Genomic DNA, 19,243 nt, shown 5'->3' on the forward strand with positions numbered 1-19,243 from the left:
GCAGGACGCAACTTTCAGTAGCCCCGACTGCCCCACAATGGAACAGGGGAAATCTCCCTCCCCACGAGGTATCTCCTGAACACTCTCGACAGGGGCCTGCCTGTGTCAGCAGGGCACTGTAGAGAGGAGCCAAGCCAGAAATGGTGCTGGCGACAGGCTAGATAGGGAGATGGAGCAAGAGAGGGAATTAAGGAGAGGCGGAAAATGAAACTCGTTGTACTTATAAGGGCTTGCAAGGTACTCGCAGGAGATCAGCAAAAGTGAATGATGAAATCACTCATACCTGGCTGGAAATATATTTAATTCAATCTTTTTTCCTCTCTGTTGAAAATACAAAACCAGCTTTGATGCAGGCTCTGGAAGGATCGCTGCTTCCATGCAGAGTGGGAACAGAGAGAGGTGAAAAACATGATGCTTTTCATCCAGAAGTGGACATTTCAACACAGTTCCATCAGGAAAACCAGCAAAAGTTGTCATTTTGGTCCAGTGAAGGAAAAAGAAACTCCAGATCCCCAAATTTCAAAGGTTTTGATTACCAAAGTTATTAAAACAGAATTGTAATTTCCCACTTCATTTGTATGAGAGGCAGGTCTGACCCTACCCGGGCTAGAAAATGAGGAACGCAAAGATGGTTTGAGGCTTACCTGCTTCAGCCAGGTCCAGAGCAGAAGCTGGAGTTGCTGGGGGTTTTTAATTAACTTAGTTTACTGGAGAGCAACAGAGCTGGTGAGTCACTTCTTTTTTTCTCCCTAGGCCCTTGCTAAGGCAGTGCCCCAGCACCGCGTTACAGACATGACCACCAGAAATTAGATTTGAAATGAATAAGAGATTAAAGCCCTGACAACTTGCATCATTAAAGATCCTGTGGTCTTTGCTGGAGAGCATGACTGCCAGCCACATCCCAGCCCGGTGGCTTTCCGCTGGCCTGAGATTCCCCAGGGACGCTGCCCTGCCTTGCTGGGAATTTTGCTTTCACCTCCCGACAGCAGCCGCGCTCCTGCGGCGGCACAACACGGCTAATGCCTGCCAGCATGCGCAGCGCTGAATTTCAAATGGGGATGAACTGCTTTGCTCACAGCAGTTCACCCCAGGATACATTTTTGTGCTTTAGAAGGGATAGATCAGCAGAAGAGAGGATCCTGAGGATGCCAGGCTGACCATCCTCTCCCTCGTCACCTCTGGCCCCGCGGTTTGCTGTGCTGCCAGCGCGGTGACAAGCAGAAAAGCAAAGTTCATGGGTAGAAAGCAAACAGATGAGGAGGAGCGTGCATGGATGGCACAGCCCAGCGGCTGCAGTGGCTGGGACCTTGCCGGGCTGGGCTCAGCATCGCTCGTTCTCAGCAACACGTCGCCAGGGAGGGGTGGCAGATGGATACCCCCGAGGACACCGTCCCAACCCCCAGAGCCGTGGGGTGCCAGGTATGGCAGCGCTGCTCCCTCCGTCCCTGCGACAGACTTCGGCCCTGCCGCCTGTGAAGCAGAGATAACAAACCCTCCCTGCCTCCCCGGGCTGGAGAGACCTCGCTAATCTCCTAATGCTTGCAAAGCCCTTGGAGAGCCTCCAAAGCAAGGCGATACCGAAGCGCGGGGTTTTATTGCCATGGCTCCAGACCCCGCCGGGAGGGGCCACCTCTGGAGAAGAGAGATGATGTTGTCCTTGCTCCAGCTAATCCTCTGCCTGGCTGCTGGGCATGTAAACAAGGCAGCCAGCTAGGACTGGTCAACAAAGTTCAGCTTAAATTGGTTTGCTTTCACCATTTGAAAGATAGCTGGGCTTTCACGTGAAAGGGGAGGGTCTACCTTCCCTAGAAAATTCTCAGTTTTCGTGGCAAGACCTTGCACCCTCATTGCTATGAAAGTTTGCAACCAGCAAGGAAAATATTTCCTTTAAAGCATGTTGTCTGCAGCTCCCAGCAGGATCTAGCTCAGCGCCTGCCTTTTCTGGTGTGGCAGGAATTCCCTGATCAGAGAACCCTCCTGCGTTACAGGTCTCCTCACCAAGGGGGAAAACAGCAATACGTGGTCCAGGAGATGTGGCCCCAACAGAGGGGGAAAGCACAAAGGAGACACTTAGACCCATGCCTCTGCCAAGCACTTCTGTAGCATTTCTTAGTGGAAGTACTTTACGTAGGTGGCCAACGTATTTTAGGGGCATTTATCTGCATGCTCTTCAGATGTTTTTGGAAAAGGATTAACGTTTCCCATATCTAATAGCTCCAGGACCGATTTTTTTACCACTCATTCAATCAGCCAGCCATGAAACGAGAACCCACTTTGCACTGACAACTAAGCAAAGCATCTCCACGTCTTGTCCTTGGCGCCGGGAAGCTCCCTCCAGCCTGCAGAGTACACTGGAGATGGAGGTGCAGAGTTTATCAGCCTCAGAGAGGTCATTCTATTTACTCCTCCATGTGCAGGGCACACGAGCAGGACTGCTCTAACTCGGGAAGGTGACATTTGTAAAAATTTCTTCTGTTCTTTCTACTGGATGGCCTTCACCCTTTGAACAAAAGCCCCTTCTCCTCGCTGTCCCCTCATGCAGGTGAAGCCTCTGCAGAGATCAGTGCCATGCGAGGGGGGGCAGCTGCCCGTGGGACCCCAGCAGGGCCCAGCGAGCCCAAAGGACACGTAACTGAAACCAAACTCAAACCAAAACACCCCGCAGGCAGGTTCTGGGGCCGGGGGTAACGGCCAGGCACTTGGCAGGACACCAGGCAGAGGATGCTCGCCTCGGAAGCCCCCTAAGTGGGTGGAAATCACTTGACCTGTGAGACGTGGAGGGACAGGGGAACGGGAACAGCCCAGCACGCTGCCCACGTCCTCACGAGGATCACAGGGAGGTCCAAGGAGTCACCTCCTCGCCTTCGGCGGGCGGCAGCAGGGATGGTGCTTGCCCGCTGCGGCAGCAGGCCTGGTACGGCGTGTTCAAGGCACGCAATTACCTTGACAGCAAAAACAGGGCTGAGGTTCCTCCCTGGAACATGAAAAAAAACCCATACAAGAGGACAGAGGAGGCATTATGGTGCCTGGTACCTCTCCACGGATGGAGAATGACGGTGGGGAAAGGGCCACGCCAAAGCCAAACCCAAGTGAGGCGCCTCTGCCCGTGCTCTCGCGCTGCCCGCCGCGCAGCAGGCAGCTACTCCCCTCACCCGGCACGGTCTGCGCCGAGCGTATGCATGGGTCTGTGCAGCTCCTCGGGACGCCACAGACGTGGTAAACAGCTTTAATAATAGTTATTAGAAGATCACTGGGGCATGGACTGTATTATTTAGGGTTTAGACAATGCCAATACTCCCAGCTGGAGCTAAATAAATAACAAGCGAAACAGCAGTGATTACACCAGTCCTCACCTGGCAGACGCAACGGTCTCCTCCTGGTTAGCAAAGTCTGGGCTTGAAATGCTGTTTTCCCAAACTCCTCTTCCTTCCTGCAGCAGGCACCAGAGACGGTGAATGAATCAAAGGTGCTCACCTTGTTCAGAGCCAAACAACGAGGCGTGAGAAACACCGAGCGCAAGGAGAGAGGCGACAGAGTGTTTCCCCACATGAGCGGATCTCATATAGATGGCACTAGCAACAATTACAGGTTTAGGCTCAAACTTAACGCCTGGAAGTCGTGGCTGTTTACATTTGTCCTTCCTCATGGCTGTTCTGACAGCCTCCCCACACACCAGGTTAGCTGTCCCCACAAGTCCCTGCTTTACAGGGCAGGATAAGCACCATCAGTCCAACCAAGGCAACCCGGAGAGTGTCTCAGTGTTGAACTGGAAGGACCACGGCTCTTCCTCTTAACGCCTCCTCTTTTTTGGGTTGTTTTTTTGGTGGTGTTTGTTTTTTTTTTTTGTCAAATGTTCCAAATACCTCTTTCGCCTGAAATGTCTTTGGGTTTTTTTAAAGAGTGGGTGAAGCCTGTCAAATGGTTTTAGCTGCTCTTCCAGTGGCTAAAATAAGTCTATATTCAGAGGAATTCGTTGTTTTCTTTCTCCCTGTAGGTCAGTGCATCTTACTATCCCGTGCCAGGATCGTTGGGGCACTCGGCAGCCATTGTCTCTCTTCCCCACCTGCAGCACCACGTATCAGCTTATATGTACGTAGGGAATCTGAAGTATGGGGGATGGGGGGGGGATTGGGGGGTGATTTGGGGGGTGGGGGGGTGATTTTTGTACCTTCGCCTGAGGCTTCTCCAGCCGAGGGTCCTCGTGAGCCGGGCGGTAAAGGCAGACCCAAACGCAGCTCCCGCGTGTTCGATCCAAATGCAGATCCACGCAGGCGCGTCCGTGGCTGGTGGGAGCAGGGGGTCACAGGGACTTACCACAGCTGAACTCGGAGATTAAGTTTAGGAAAATCAATGGATATAGAAGGAGGATGTGAGTACAGTACTGGACACATTTGAGATAGATTCCGATCATTCCCTCATCCAAATTACTGTGCTCATCTTTTTAAATTATATTCCCAGCAGGTGAACCATCCTTGCACCTTTTTACCTCAGTTATTTACAGCCATATAGTTCTGCCCATTTGTTAACAGTATATTTTAAATTTTTAAATATAAAGAAACTAATTACTCCTTAAGTGCCCCGTGTTACTTATTTTAAGTAAGACGGTGACAGTCACCAGTGTTTTGAATGATCCAATCTTTTAAAACTTCCCCAGAGTTAAAATTTGCAGATAATATGTTATGATGATTCGAATTCCTCTAGCTAAGATTCGTCAGCCTGGCACTGTAGCAGCTGCCCAATAACAACAAAATGGCAACAAGCTGTCTACCAGGTAATCAGCACCTCCTCCGCGTCAGGCCAGACCTGTGGAAGCACCAGCACACGTGAGCAACATCTATAAACCCGTGCTACTCTCAGGACATTTGCTACTTCCATGCATTAGCGTAGGTCATCCAAGACTATTGCACACACTTAATCCCAAGCACAACAAAACTCCCAAGACCTTAAAATAATTGGCAGAATGAGGATTGTATTAACGTGTTCGATCAGCTGCCTGTTCCGTGCAGCTCCTTTTTCAGCCTTGCAACATCAAACCTGTATCTGCATGTCCTGCCCTCCAGGATGAATCCTGTATAAACTGATAAGCCACGGCAGAATTGGAACTCCCTTGCGCTGAACCTCACCTGGTCTGTGCGAGTGCGGGAGGAGACGTAACTCCACAGAGACGCGTTGCAAGTCAAACTTTCAAGTGATTGTTCTGAATAACAGGGAGAGAGAAGTCTTTTTAGAAGTTATGGGATAGTCCTTGACTGTCTAGACAGCTAGTCTGTTGTTTCCATTTTTTAAATAATATCTGATAATTGCTCTATTGGTCTAACTCATTAATATTCGAGAGCAGATCACATTCCCCTTAAAAAAACCAACAATGCAATTAAATTAAATATGTTACACTGGAGTCTAATTAAAGTTCTTTAAAGAACAAATAGGGGAAAGTTTTGAAAAATATGCCGTTTTCTTTTGCTCCTGTTTTGCTGTGTGGCCACACGCGGCTCGCTGCAGAGAGCAAAGCTTCACCCGGCGGTAGCCCCGGAATCGCAACAGAGAGGTCTAGGGGGGATCTCTAATTTCTCACCCGGCTCCGCCACCAGCCCAGCGCGGAGCTGTGCACCTCCTCCTCCGTCCACTTTGCTCTCAAAGGCCCCCAGTGGCAGCACCTCCAGCCCCGGTGTCAGCCTCTGCAGGGGTCCAGTCGCAGGAGGAGGAGGAGGGGGAGGAAGATGGGGTTAACACGCCCGTTGCTGCAGGAGCAGCGCTCCCCCACACCGCCCAGCTCCTCTAGACGATGCTTAAGGCAAGCAGGTGCAAGGCCTCTGGCTCACCACCCGCTTCAAAGGCAGAGCGTATTCTTGATGCTATCGCTCGGTCAGAGCATCCGACTTGCGCTGTGTCGTGCTGCTTTGCCTTAGGACAGGTACACATCAGCCCTTAATCAGTTATTTCAGTCGAGCCCTCACTGTGTGAGGCAGCGAGGAGCAGCTTTCTCCTCCCGAGCACTTGTCACCCGTGGCTGGCTTGGCTGACGCTTCTGGGACAGAAGCCACTGATGGGATCTGCTTTGTTCTCCATTCCTGTTGGCTCTTCTTTTATTCATATCGCTTTTGGCCTGAAGTTACGGGCAGTGCCTTCCCTGCGAGTTCTCTCCACAGCAATGGCAGCACCCCAGTATGTGATGCGAGTGCTGCTTGAAGAGGCTGCGGGCAAACAGCCGCTGCTCACCCAAAGCCAGCACCGCAGTTAAACCCAGCAGCTTCAGGATGCGCTTCCAGCCATCCTGCACGGGGGCAGTTACCGCTCCGAGGCTGCCTTCCCTCCTCCTCACCCCCCCCTCTCCCCAGGTGCGTGGCTCTCCATTCCTACGTGGCTCATGGACCGGACGAGCTGGAGCTGCAGAAGGGAGAAGGGGTCCGTGTCTTTGGGAAAGACCACGACGGCTGGCTGTGGGGCATGTCCCTCGTCACGGGCAGAGTGGGGATCTTCCCCAGCAACTACGTCGCTCCCCTCTTGAGGTCTGTTTTTTCTTACATGAAACAAAAACACGCAGAGAGGGGAGTGGGTAACACGTAGGACTTGGGGGCTTCTTCCCACAGAGGAATCGCTGCAAGAGATTCCTGCGGCACTAATAGGGGCCAGGGACCCCTCACCCGGGTGGGATGACACCGGGCAGCTCTCGCTCCTTTCATTTCCCCGTGTACCGACTCGGCCGCACGCACCACGTGGGGATCACACCTCCCTCCGACAGCCGGGTGCCACGGCAGGGAGAAGTCAGGGAGCAGGGGGGCCAGCGGTGTTCCCCTCGGGGGGGGCACACAGTCCGGAGGAGCAAACAGCACAACATCAGCCTTCGCCCACTCGTTTTAAACCTGGGACGTCGACAGAGGCATCAGCAGCTTCTCCCATGACTGTTTAATTCAGTCCGGGAGCTTTGGCAGAGAGCTGTAGGTGACACAACCAGCACATTTGGATGAGTTAGTCTGGGAGCCAGGATGAACGGCAGCGTGTCTGTGCTCGGACTCGCCTTTATTCCTTTTGGATGACTGTGGTCTGGATTTTTTTTTTCCTGCCAGAAGGGAAACTGCAAGCTGAAGGCTCTTTTAGAGTCATAATACTGTCTTTAGAGCAGGCGTTTAAGCATGGGACGCCATTGGTCTAACTAAATAAACATGCATTAGAAAGAGCAATAATTAAAATATACAATTTAGAAGAGGAAAAAAATTGCCCAGCCCTCAGTTCCCCTGAGATACACTCAGGTTAGGCAGAGAAACGAAGAACAGCTTAGAAATGTACTGCATTTCTAAGCGCACTTTCTTCTGCAAAAATAAAGTGGGGATAAGCGAGGACACCTCTCCCAGGACTGTGGTTTCACTATTTGGAGCAGGGTTTCCGTGGCTGGAAACTTGCTGCGATGGTCCAGTCCCGCCTGCGGGAGCGGGGGCGGGTGGGCGCAGGGGGCTCTGCTTGGGGGGCAGCTGCGGCCCCCTGCCCATGCCTCTGCGCGGGGTCAAGGACTGCACCGAGGGAAGATCAGGGGCATCTCAGCCTCCACCTCCCTGAAAGCCTTCTAGCGACACATCAAAACATTCCCCCTATGCTCCCAGGTACTCCTGCTGCCATTTGGTTTCTCCCCAGCCCCGCATCTCTTTCTCTGCTTATATTTTATTCTGCCAAATCGCTCGGTTCAGACCAGAGGTCCCAGTGCTACTTTAATCCCAGCACTGCCCCCCCCTCACCCTCCCCGCATTCCAGAGCACTGGTGATTAGTCTTTGTCTCTCCAGCTCACTTCTTCACCATATAGCCTCCGATAACACCGCGGCCCCACCTCACCGATAAACAGAGCAAACAAATAATGGAGAGCACAGCCCAGTCACCCTAAATAGCCTCATAAAGAGCTTCAACCATAAGCACTGGTTTTGGAGCTGCTATTCTATCCTCCTTAGGAAATTTCTTCATAATAAATTGATGCCTGAGTTATTTGATGAATCACTGCTCAGTTATTAAACCATAAATCACTCCTCCACCCCGCCAAAAAGGTAAAGAAGAATCAGAGGAATGGTTTTTCCTTCCTTTGAGGAGGGGAAGTTCCTTTAAGAAAGTTGGCAAAAGGACTTCATCGTGGCCCACTCCCTCAAGGAATGTGGCCAGTGTGCTGGTGGGGAAGGCTGACCGGGTTTTGGCAATTTAGTGGCTTCAGGTGAAACTATGAGGATGAGCTCTCTAGGGAAGGCAGGGGAGGAGGACAGTCCAAAGCAGCTGCTGTGCACTGGAGAGCTGCCCAGACAGCGGAGGGGAAGCTTGAGCCGGACAACAGGAGCACAAACTCTGCCTCTGCCCGGCGCCGAGAGGTGCCTCCTACAGCTCCGGCTGAAGGTGCCATCCAGTGCTCCGTGCAGGGGACGGGTAGGACAGGGGTAGGGAGGGGGCGTGTTTCGGCAAATTACAGAGGGAGGGCTGGTGTCTGGAAGTCCCTTTTGAAATGCCATGGGGTCACTGTAACAAATCCTAACCCTATTTGGGAATAATTTCTTATAAATCAGGTGCAGAAAGATGAAAGTCCTCATTATAATGGAATCAGAAACCTGAACTAACCGTATCGTCCATAGTGTTTTGTACCAAAGACCTGACCTAGGAGCAGTGCAGGCGCATTAACACCACTGAGGTCCATGCTGGGCAAAGTCCTGTTTTCCTTACAAAGCCCCAAGCCTAGTCTGAGCTTATTCTCTTTTCAAACAGGAAACCTAATCTCACCGACTCAAAGATGCCTTCTCTGTACGCCACGTGGACGCTGTCGACCTCCTCCCTCTCCTCTCAAGGGAGCATCTCAGAAAACGGCCCAAGGCAAAGCAGACCTTTGAAACCCGTGCTGCTGCCCGTGCCCATCACCTCGCCCGGGAGGAGCGCGGCCATGGCAGCCTCAGGACAGGCATCGCTGCGGCGCGGACGCGGCAGCACGAGGAAGAGTAAGTGCTTTGGGGGGGTTCTCTAGGAGGGAGAAGCCAGATGTGTCCCCCCCACACCACACTGGCTGCATGCAATTAGCACTGGAGCCATCAAAAAAGAGACAGACATGCACGTTGGCAGAAGAGCAGCTCTCCCGAGGGGTCCCCACCAGGGCTGGGCTCCTGCGTCAGGCTGAGCACAGCGCGAGCGGAGACCGGCCGTTCCCCGGGGCACTCACAGCACCGCCTCACCCAGAGGTGAGCTGCGGCTGGGCAGGCGTCCCCAGGTTTGCAGACATGGGGTGACCACGCTGTCACCCAGCTGCATCCCCTTTGTGAAACCAGCTCTTGAGAAGGGTCTTTTCAAGGGGTCTCCTTAAAGCCGGGCTGCAGTGCCGAGGACAGGCAGCACTATCCTGCCGCTGGGCAAGGGGCTGCACGCGAAGGAAAATGTGATTTCCCAGGGTGAGCGTAGCAAAGCCTGCCCCGACCTCTGTGGATTAGCCCTCCAGGCTGGCAGGGAGCGGGGTGAAATGCCCATGGGGGGTCAATCCCCTGCAAAGGCACAAACGCAGGGCTGGGGGCGATGCCAGCTGGCTCACCCCTACGGATCAGCGCCGCACCGGAGCGCGGCACGGCTCACTGCGGGGGGAGCGGCTGGCGACCGTGTCCTCAGCAGGCACGGGAACATGGCTCCAAATGCACTGGTTAACCAAAAACATGAACAGTAGAGTAAGGGAAGCCGTGAGACATAAAAGTATCCTTATGTGGCAAACAAAGAAAATTAAATACAAAGTCCAGCAAGGTAAACACAAACCATTCCAAGACAATATCCTCAGTCTCTAAAAGGGACTTCTGCAGTGATCTTGGAAAATACAAATCAGCAAATCCAACCTCTGAAATCCACAACACACAGCAACAGGGCACTAAAATACCCTTTTTTGTGTGTAACATCAATACACAGATATGGGGAGAAATAATCCCTAATTAAAGACACACACAACCCTTGGGCCCTAAATTAGCTTTTGTCACTCTGGAGAGAGGTTTTGAAATTGTCACAGACTGCCCTTTGAGAGCTCCAACTCCATGCTCAGAAGCAACTTTAAAAACGGTTAATTTAGAGTATTTTTAGGCATTATTAAGAAAGGAACTCAGAACAAGAGGGTAAAACTCATCTGTGCCATGGGAGGAGTTCTGGTGAACTCGTATCCTGAACACTTCACGTATTTCTGGTAACTCAAAAAGAATATAGTAAAAATCAGGAAAAGTATGCAGGAGGATGATCAAGAGAATTGAATAACTTCTCCTTCAGGAGAAAAAATTTCAGCTTGGAAATATCAGAGATGCATAAAATCATGAATAGCCTGAAGGTGAGAAAGGATATTTCACAAAAAAAAAAAAAAAAAAAAGCAGCAGGAGTTACCCAGTGAAGTGAGGAAGTCAAAAGCCTCGATGTAGCAGAGAGCCAGAGGGGAAAAGCCTCCATATCAGCTCTGTTTTTCTTCTCCTCCTCCGCAAAGATCCAATACATGCTTCTCACTTGCACTTGCCCGGGGCTGTAGGACATACCCCTCCCAAGGACGGAGGGCAGGGAGAGGGAGCCTCAGAGAACAGGGCTGGCAGGGTCCCGCACCACTGGCTTTCCCCAGCTGTGGTTATTTTGGTAATTTTTAGGCATTTTGACTCAGCACAGAAAAACTCTTTGCGAAGTCTTATGCGGAGCTCAGTTCGTTATATTCTTTCCCAGGAGGCTGGCAGGGTTTATCTCCAGCCCGTACGTGCTGCACAGGAATACATTTCCAAGCGTATTCGGGCAGCTAAGCGGTGTGTTCTCCCAGGCTTGCAGGCAGAGCTGCTGCTGGAGCCAGGCGGTGCCCCTGGCAGGGCGGAGGCGCGTCTGCAAGGGCCATTGTCTGATTTTAGACTCGAAATTGGATTTAACTTAAGAGTTGTTTTACTGTAAAGGACTCATTCCCTGTGGTGGCTCTGTTAAAAAAAAAAAAAAAAAAAGGTCAATCTTGTGAACAGCAAGAAACTGCAGAAGAAATAAAGCGTGTGGCTTCCCGCCCTGCAGACGGGAGCGCAGCTGTGGGATGGAGCAGCCAAACAGGAACACGCAGCAGCACGGGATGGCAGGGCTGGCGGGGGGGCTCAGGAGCAGGGCTGCTGCTGGCCGTTCAAAGAAACCGTGGGGAGGGGGCCAGGAGCACCCCGGGCCCCGTGAGGACCCCCCCAGGGGAGGTTTCTGCTCGGGGGGTGCGATTTCTGCTCCCCAGCAGCACGCGCTGGTGGCAGGTGCCCTGCCTCACCCAGCAGGGTCACCCCCCTCGCCCCTTCCCGGTGGGGCTGCGGCTGGTCCTACCCGCGCGGCGCGGCGCGTCACCCACGCAGCAGCGCTGCCGCAGCTCCTCGCCTCGGGAGCTGGGCAGGACGGCCCAGCCGCGCCACGCCGGCTGTGCGAGCCGGTCTTCGGGCTTCACGCACCAAGAGGTTTGCGGTCCAGAGGGCAGGGCAAGCTCTCAGAAACCACGCCGGTTTCTATCCAAGACAGGAAGATTTCTGTGGCCTGAGTTGTTGTGTAAACACAGCGGGGTTGAGGGTTTTGGTTTGCCGGCCTTGCTGGTGTCCGGCAGGTCGGCTGCCTGCCAAGGCGAGGCCACGGAGGCAGACAGCGTTAATGCACACCAGTCCCGGAGCAGGGAGGCAGGTGCGTGGCGATCCCTGGGGGCTACAACCCTGCAGCATCGCTGTGAACGGGGCTCTCGGCGCGGGCTGTACCACTGCTCACTTCTGCCTCTCTGCTTTGTCTGTACCATTTTGCATTCCTGCTGACTTACCTCCTTCCAACGGCTCTCTCCCCCCAGACGGATCCCTGCAGAGGCCGGGGCAGGCAGGGACCCCCGTGCAGGTTGCCGGCTCCCTCAGGCGTCCTCCCACGGCTGCGGTGCGGCCTCAGCAGTTTCAGCTTTATCAGCACGTCAGCCCCCAGCCGCACAGCGTCCCTCCTGGAGCTGGCATGGCCGAGGCAGGAACAAGGCCAAACTTCTCCCACGATGTTTCGCCGGCACTTGTGGTCAGAGGAGGGGAAAGCAGAACTCCCTCTGTGTGCAGCTCGGTGATCCTGGATGCCAAAGACCCTCCAGCAAAGAGCGAGGCCGCTCCAAAGCCACCCGCATCAGCCCCGCCGTCCATCCTGGTGAAACCAGACACGTCCCGCAACAGCGCCGAAAAGGTACGGCCAGCGGTTCCCTGCTGCTTCCGAGGGTCCCCTGCCCCTCTTGGGACTGGTGTTCAGCGTCAGCCGCGTTGGCTGCGGCCAAATCCCCTCAGGGCTTCACTCCATTCTCACCAGGTTTTCTTCTGATAGAAATCACTGGGATTTGTACCTGCATTAAGAAATCAGGTATTTGTGTTGCTCGCTGACGTTCATATTAAGCCTTTTAGAAAGGCAAGATGCTGCAGGGACTCTTCAGCGTAAACGAACGTTCAGGCATGATCAGACCTTGAGACTTGACTGAAGTCTTAAACCAGGCAAGAATCCCACCGCGGTCCCTGAGAGTTTGGCAGTGAATGAGCAAACACCACAGACCTGGGCGTCAGATCATATGTCAGGCTGGTCTCTGCGGAGCTTCCCCCATCTCCCCTGCATTGCTCTGGAAAAGCCATTTGGAAAGGAAATTTCTTTCCCCTCAAGCAGCCAGAGGGAAATTTCATAAAGATCAAATAATTCTGCAAATTGTCCTAGTGACAACTTTCCCTTCCCGTGACACCCATAGAGTAAATCGCTCCACAAGTCCCCAAAAGCCCAACCGACCTTGGAGCTCCCAGGAGGAGCATCATCAGCTGGAGAGGAACGGTGGACTCTCCAGGAGGGGCGCGGCAGGACAGGCCGCCCTCCCTCCTCGCGCCATGCTCCCACCCGCTCCTCCCCTCCGCTCTCTCCCACTAGCGCGGGCGATGGCTCTCTGGAGCGGCCCTCCGGGGTCTCTGTGATAGCTGGGGGCACTGCTGTGCCACGCTGTGCCCTTCCCTGGTGCTCTCTTGCACCCGCGTTAAGCTGCGCGTCACACCGGGCTTCTCCACAGGCAGCCTCTGCCCCCAGGAAGGAGCCAGCCGCCCCCTCCGCTCAGCACCCCAGGCTCTCCAGCAAGGGGGGCAGGGGGCTGCTTTTCCCGCCATGACTCTGTTCCCCTTCTCGTTGCAGCAAGTGAAGACGGTGAGGTTCCAGAACCACAGCCCCCCGCCACCCAAGCGGCACAGCCTGCAGCCCTCCCCGAGCCTGCCGCGCAGCAGGACGGAGCCGCCGCCGGCGGCAGAGGCTCTCCTGCCAGAAGCCAGCCTGCCGGGCCCCGAGCTGGCCGTGCTCTACTCGCCCAGGCCCAGCTCCAGCCCCCTGCACCAGCGACGGGCGCTGCACCCGAAGGCGCTGTCGCTGGACCTCTCCGGGCAGCTGACCTTCCCCATCAAGAAGAACTACAGCAGCATTTCTGCAAACTGACAGGGTAACTGCTCCGCTCGCTTTCCTTCACGCGCCTGCTCCTCTCCTCCCCTCCTGCGAGGGGCAAGCACCCTGGACCCCCACCCGCCTGCCGCCTCCACCGCTCCCCGTCCCGTGGCGAGAGGCAGGCATTCCCCACGTCCCCAGCGCCCTCGCGACCCGCAAGTCAGAGGCTTGCAGAGAACTGGGGGAGGTCCCAAGGGAGCGGGACGGGACAGGACAGCGTCCATCCCTACACGGGACAGTCCTGTCCTGGCCCCCGCTGCACCGAGCACGGCCGGAGAAGCCCCGCCGCCCTGTGGCTGCTGCGAGAGACGTGAACGGTGTTTGTGGCACCCACAAAACCGATGTTCTTTGGTGCCATGCAAGGCTGCCTGTAAGGTACCAGAGAAGGAGCGGGAGGGGAAGAAAGCGTGCAGGTATCAGAAATAGTTAAGCTTGTTTTGATCTCCTCGGTGCTGCGGGAAAGCCCACAGAGATCAAAATACCGGTTCATTACCTTCCTGCTTCTGCAGGATAAAGAAACCATAAATCAAAGTCAGTCAGTTCCTAGTTGACGGTTCGTGTTGCCTTTTGAGGGGGGTTTACTCAGATTTTTTTTTTCTGTTAGGTTGGTTCTTCCTTGCTTGCTGTTCTGTTTCATTTTAGTCCAGGAGTTTTAACACAGAATACAGTTTTAAAGGTGATTTGGAGAGGAAAGAGACATGCCATAACCACAGTCACTTAGACTCTGCAGACAGGAGTATTGAATCTTGCTTCCCTTCATTGCTTGGTTTCCTCTAATTACCTGTCAGCTGCGTCCCAGCAGCCCATGAGCTCACTCCAACTCCTTCCCACCGCCCACCCATTCAGAGATTGCTTTTGTAAATACTCCAAGTGGAAATCATGGCTTTAAGTGTACATTAAGATGCATGAAACATTGTCTACATGATAGGAAGCAGAATTCAGCACCCCCCATGCCACAGACCGCCCTTCTGCCACACCAGCTCCAGTTTTAAGCTGACTCCCTTTCAAACGCCCTCCTGTGAACCCCCCGAAAAGCTGGCAGAGTCGGAGAGCTGTGCCCGGCTCGCCGGCTGGGACCGCTCTCCTGCAAAACCATGCACAACAGCTTTTGTGTTTCACACTTTGTTTTTATCGCCGGTTTATAGACCAGCAATTCCCAGCCCAGCCACAACCACCAACCGCTAGATCTCCTAACAGCGGTAGCTGCGCTTCGTCCAAAACTGCTGTAAAATCACCTCCTTGGTTAATTGCATACAAAACCCGTGAAGTTACCTCCGCTGGTCAGCAGAAACTCTCCGAGGCACTGGCACAGCCGCAGAGAAGGAGGTTTTCTTCTGGAACTATGAAAAGGGAGTGGATAAAGTAACTTATTACTCTACAGCCCCCGTTCTTTTACTCCTTCAGACTTTTCCCTGATCGTGGAGCAGGAAGCTGGCGTCTGCCTGCAGGGATTTTCAGTACAGAAACCACCAATGGCACAGACAAGTTCTTCACCTTGTGCTCTCTGTCGCTATTTAAGCTCCTGCAGAAAAATCCTGACAAACTAAAAATGTGCAGTTTGCCCAGGTATAAAAGGCAGCGCAAGCTGCAAATAAGAGTGTGAACGTGACCCTCAGCAACGCCACCTCAAAGGCCGTTGAACATCTCAGAGAAGACATGCCAGTTCTTTGCTGAAGACTCCTCTCATCCATTTAAAGCTAAACCAGAAAACCTCATGAGCTGGCTCTATAGCCAGGAACACCTCCACTTCTCCCAGGCACCTTCAGAAATAAACAGAATTGCATTAGGCATGTCCAGGACCAGCTCGGGCAGTCATTTATATGTTGGTTTGGCGGGGAAGGAGGGGCTGCCTGCTCATGCCTGCCTCCAGGTGTGATTGCTCGCTGCACGCTGATGAGAGGACAGACAGCTGGGTACGACCTGATCTGCAACCCGCTGACGAAGTACCTCATGCATCTCAGCAGTTGACCTCCCATGAGACTCACGGAAGGCGGTGGCATGGGTGGTTGGAGCTACACCAGGATTAATTACGCGGAGAGAATGCTGGCAAAGAAGGGGCCGTAGGAAATGTGGCGCCCGGCTGAATACTTGGCAGAGACGGCGTGTGTAGGGAAGGAAGGGGAACTTCTGCGTTTTACTGCCCCCAAAAACCGATGTCCTCACCTCAGGCCGTGTAACAGAGCCAAGGTCTAACGGCGCTGGCTTGGTCGTACTGTTTGCTGAGCAGGGTGGCGCGGCTGGGAGCCGGCTGGGCTGCGCCCTGGGGAGGGGGACGGGCCCACCCCTGCACACGCACCGCAGCCGGTGCCGATCCCACGGTTTTACTCTACAGCGAAAGGCACCAGAGCTCGGTGTCCCCAGGGAGCTGGGGACGAGGGGATGAGCCAGGGATTCTGCAGCAGCTCCAATCAAAGATCTTCCCTTGTTATCAGCAATTAACCCTGCCCTGCGAGGCCCCGGCGCCTGGCTCCTCAGGAGCTAGGGAAGAGCATTCCTCAAGACCAGGGAGGCAGGAGGGAGCACCGTGCAACCCGCATGCAGAGAGGCATTTGAAGATATGGGGCAAAAAGAAAACAAACCATAACTCACCGGGGGCTTCAGACAGATGTACGCTGCAGTAGGTCACCTTGAAAATTTAATCTACAAGAGGGGCAGGTTTTCCTGTGAGAGGCAGGCGTGCGAGCGCAGGCAGCAAGGAAGAATTTGAAGTTCAGTTTGGGGCTGCAAAATGTAAAGCTCAGAGAGCAACAGACAGAAGTGACTGGAGCTCGGTTTCTCACACCTCCGTCCTGCCGCCAAAGGCCAGATACGAGGAAAGACAGCACCTCCTTTGGCCTGATTTATCAGATTCTCTAAGCTTCAGGGGACACCAAGAGCATCAGGAAAAGCCAAAGGCGCTCAGCGTGTCTTAAGACTTCACAAGCCATAAAGTCTTTCTGCACATCCGGGCTCACAGCAGCCAGATACCGCTCACGTTATCAGTTCAGAATATTGGCTGTCACGGAGCAAAGCCACCCTCCCATCCCCTCACATAGAGATAAACAGCAATAAGGTTTCACAGCACCCATGCACACAGGGAAGCCTGCAAAACCGTTCAGCCCGTTACACGGTACTGAAGTCTTAAGACAAACACACCATAAGCACCGCAAATCTCCTGGATTTGGCCCTGAAGCCACTGCCTATGACACCAAGTGACAGCATGGGGCTGATGGGGACAGAGAGAGCTCCGACACTTGCGCACACGCACGCACAGTCACGGGAAATGGCAGGGAAAGGAAGCACTGACAGCAAAATTGGTGCTTTGGTAAAAGAGCAGGCAGCTATTTTGGGACAGATATCTCAGTTTCTTGCACAGGATATTTCAGTGCTCTGATGCTATGGTGATAAATGCCCTAAGTATATTCAAAATATGTAGGGAGAGAGAACTGAAAACAAGGTATATTTTAAAGTAACAGCTCTAATAAGCATCTTGTTCCCATAGACATGCCTGCCCACTGGCTTCATACTGCAGCCCACGGAGCAAAATTGCTAAGTCCTCCTCACCTTCTCCACTCCTCCCCAGCAACACCTAGGAGGAAGCATCTGGACTGAGTTATTTCACCAAGGAACCTCCCAAGGAAAAGGGACTAGAACCCAGACCTTTTTCGTCCAACAGCCCAGGCTAAAGCAGAACCACCTGGAGCTAACCCGGAGCCTTGCCCCGAGCCCCGAGTGAGGCAGCACCCGACAAGCCGCCCTTTGCACGGAGAAGCCGGTCATGCTGGGGAAGGCATCACCTGGGCCTGCCGAGGAGCAGTTCTCTAAGCGCACCGGACTAAAAGGCCACCTTTGCTCTGCAAGCAGCACCACACACGGGGTTCTTCCAGCACGAGCAAACCACATTTTCCCTTTCAGCTTTGGGCTGCTGACCTGAAGCACGCTGCATCTTCCACGAGGATCTGCCCCAAACCCCTGTCCCCCTCTGGCTGCTGTCATCCAATTTATTTTTTTTTTCTAATTGGGTAGCAATGAAAAGGCAGGCATCACATGCCGGCAGGAGGGCGGTAGCTTTACATGGAGGTGGGCGAGCTCTTCAAGGGTTCTGTTCTTTTTATACATATAACTTCCCTCCTGTCTTCCCACCCTCCAGACTCTCCTTAGCCCATTTCCCCAGTGAAGAGAGGTTAGACATCAGCCCTGGGATGCTGTTTTGTCATCCCCGAGTTGGCCCGGAGAGCCCACAGGGGAAGACCACCCCTTCCCCCCTGGGGACGCGTCCCCTCGGCAGCACTTGCGCTGGTACAGAGAGGCTGTCCAAGCCCTGGCCCTGCTGGGCCACCAAGCCTGCCGTCCTCCGTCTTACCACAAACCATCACATGAAGCGCAGAGCACAAAGAAAACAACGCTACAAGAAGCAAAATACAATTGCAGGTGTACTGGAGTGTAATGTATTCCTATAATGAAATTATATTGCGCTCTGCCTACCACAGCTCTGCGGCCGCGGAGCCTCCGAGCCCTCCCTTGGGCGGGAGGGGGGCCCCTCGCCCACCCTCCTCCGTGCCTGGTGCTGGGAAAGAGGAACGCCAGCGCTGTCCCCAAAACAGTTCAGTTGGACACCCTGAGCAGCCCAGGAATGTGTAAATTCATGTGTACATTTATCATTATTTCAGCAGGTTTATTCATTGCCCAACAGCTATTGCGGTTCATTTGTGCAACCAGAAGTGTAATAATAGCTATAGACTTCAAGTTTTCCAGGTTTTTTTTGCCTTAAGTCTCAGTATCTCCCCCGTTTAAAAAGTAACATTTCAAAATACACATTAAAAATATCAGTGTTTAGAACCCAAAACTGCCCAGGTGAAGCGACGGGGACTTACCAGTGAGGTCAGTGGGAGCTTGCACGAGCTGATCGCTTCGCACCTGCCTCAGATGGGAAGTTGTGAGCGGGCCAGAAACCACTCCGAGGGCTGGCGCACGACGTGCCTAGCGGTGGTCGGGCCGGTGAAGACTGCATGTGGGAAAAAAGATGTGTTTATACCAAAGTTCCAACCGAAATACATTTTAAAGGCAGTAGGGACCAACAAACGGTAATTTACCTTGCTCCCCTATGTAACAGACCAGGGAATTTTGTCGTCGTCTTTCTGCACTGAGCCCAGGACATTGTAATGAAATGTTACAGCCATGTTACTATAAATGGGAAAAGAGAAATGACTATTTTTACATGTATATGTTTAGAAACAGTAGGATATAGAATCTTCTCTTATTTGGTGATGGGTAGGAGGAATAATTAAAATACATATATTTAGTTTAATGCTTAGACACACTTGTACAAATTTAGCGACGCTTAATATTTTTTCCATGATGAGAAGTTCATTTTTTAAAAAAGGTTTTTTCAATTTAACATACTATTAGGGAGAAGAAAGAAGCCAATAAACAAAAAGATATTCATTTTCTGTTTTGTATTAACCTTCAAGATATTTATTTTGTATTTCTGTAACTGAAAAACAATGGTTTAAAAACATTTTAAGTTTCAGAAGTTTATTTGTCTAAGTTTATAGCACTAATGTTTAGATCTGTAGCCTGTAGATTCATTAAATTACTTGGAGCCAAGTGGATTACGGCACCTCACACGCCGGAAGCATAAGCGGCAGTCGAGCTGCAGCGTGCGTGCGCGGGCTCAGCCCGGCGGGGGCCACCCGCGCTCTGGGCGCCGACGCCCAGGCAACGCCGTCCCGCGGAAGCTGCTGCGTTACCATTAAAACTTTTTGCATGAAAAAAACCCCAGGAATGTTTATTTTCACTCCCGTTTCGGGTTGCTGGTTGGCCGCT

General features: G+C 53.1%; 1 protein-coding gene and 1 long non-coding RNA gene across 3 annotated transcripts in view; one reads left to right on the forward strand and one right to left on the reverse strand.

Annotated features, from left to right (window-relative positions):
* The window catches only part of SH3RF2 (SH3 domain containing ring finger 2), a 46,971-nt gene extending 27,785 nt beyond the window's left edge, over positions 1 to 19,186 (forward strand). The window contains exons 4-9 of the mRNA XM_075103032.1: positions 3,995 to 4,089; positions 6,336 to 6,506; positions 8,729 to 8,955; positions 11,799 to 12,166; positions 13,139 to 13,436; positions 16,920 to 19,186. Of these exons, the coding sequence (XP_074959133.1) occupies positions 3,995 to 4,089; positions 6,336 to 6,506; positions 8,729 to 8,955; positions 11,799 to 12,166; positions 13,139 to 13,432 (1,155 nt within the window). The 3' untranslated portion in view covers positions 13,433 to 13,436; positions 16,920 to 19,186. The remainder of the gene's footprint in view (positions 1 to 3,994; positions 4,090 to 6,335; positions 6,507 to 8,728; positions 8,956 to 11,798; positions 12,167 to 13,138; positions 13,437 to 16,919) is intronic.
* The window catches only part of LOC142061662 (uncharacterized), a 30,084-nt gene that overhangs the window by 7,040 nt on the left and 3,801 nt on the right, over positions 1 to 19,243 (reverse strand). Inside the window, exons 3-9 of one of the 2 annotated variants that reach the window (XR_012662191.1) lie at positions 18,511 to 18,601; positions 18,292 to 18,422; positions 11,772 to 12,320; positions 10,358 to 10,920; positions 5,124 to 5,197; positions 4,169 to 4,319; positions 3,354 to 4,063 (exon numbers count right to left, since the gene is read on the reverse strand). This is a non-coding gene — a long non-coding RNA (uncharacterized LOC142061662). Of the gene's footprint in view, positions 1 to 3,353; positions 4,064 to 4,168; positions 4,320 to 5,123; positions 5,198 to 10,357; positions 10,921 to 11,771; positions 12,321 to 18,291; positions 18,423 to 18,510; positions 18,602 to 19,243 lie in introns of those variants that run through there. The other variant, XR_012662192.1, reaches the window with a different exon arrangement.

This window comes from Phalacrocorax aristotelis, chromosome 8 (assembly GCF_949628215.1).
Source record: "Phalacrocorax aristotelis chromosome 8, bGulAri2.1, whole genome shotgun sequence".
NCBI lineage: Eukaryota > Metazoa > Chordata > Aves > Suliformes > Phalacrocoracidae > Phalacrocorax > Phalacrocorax aristotelis.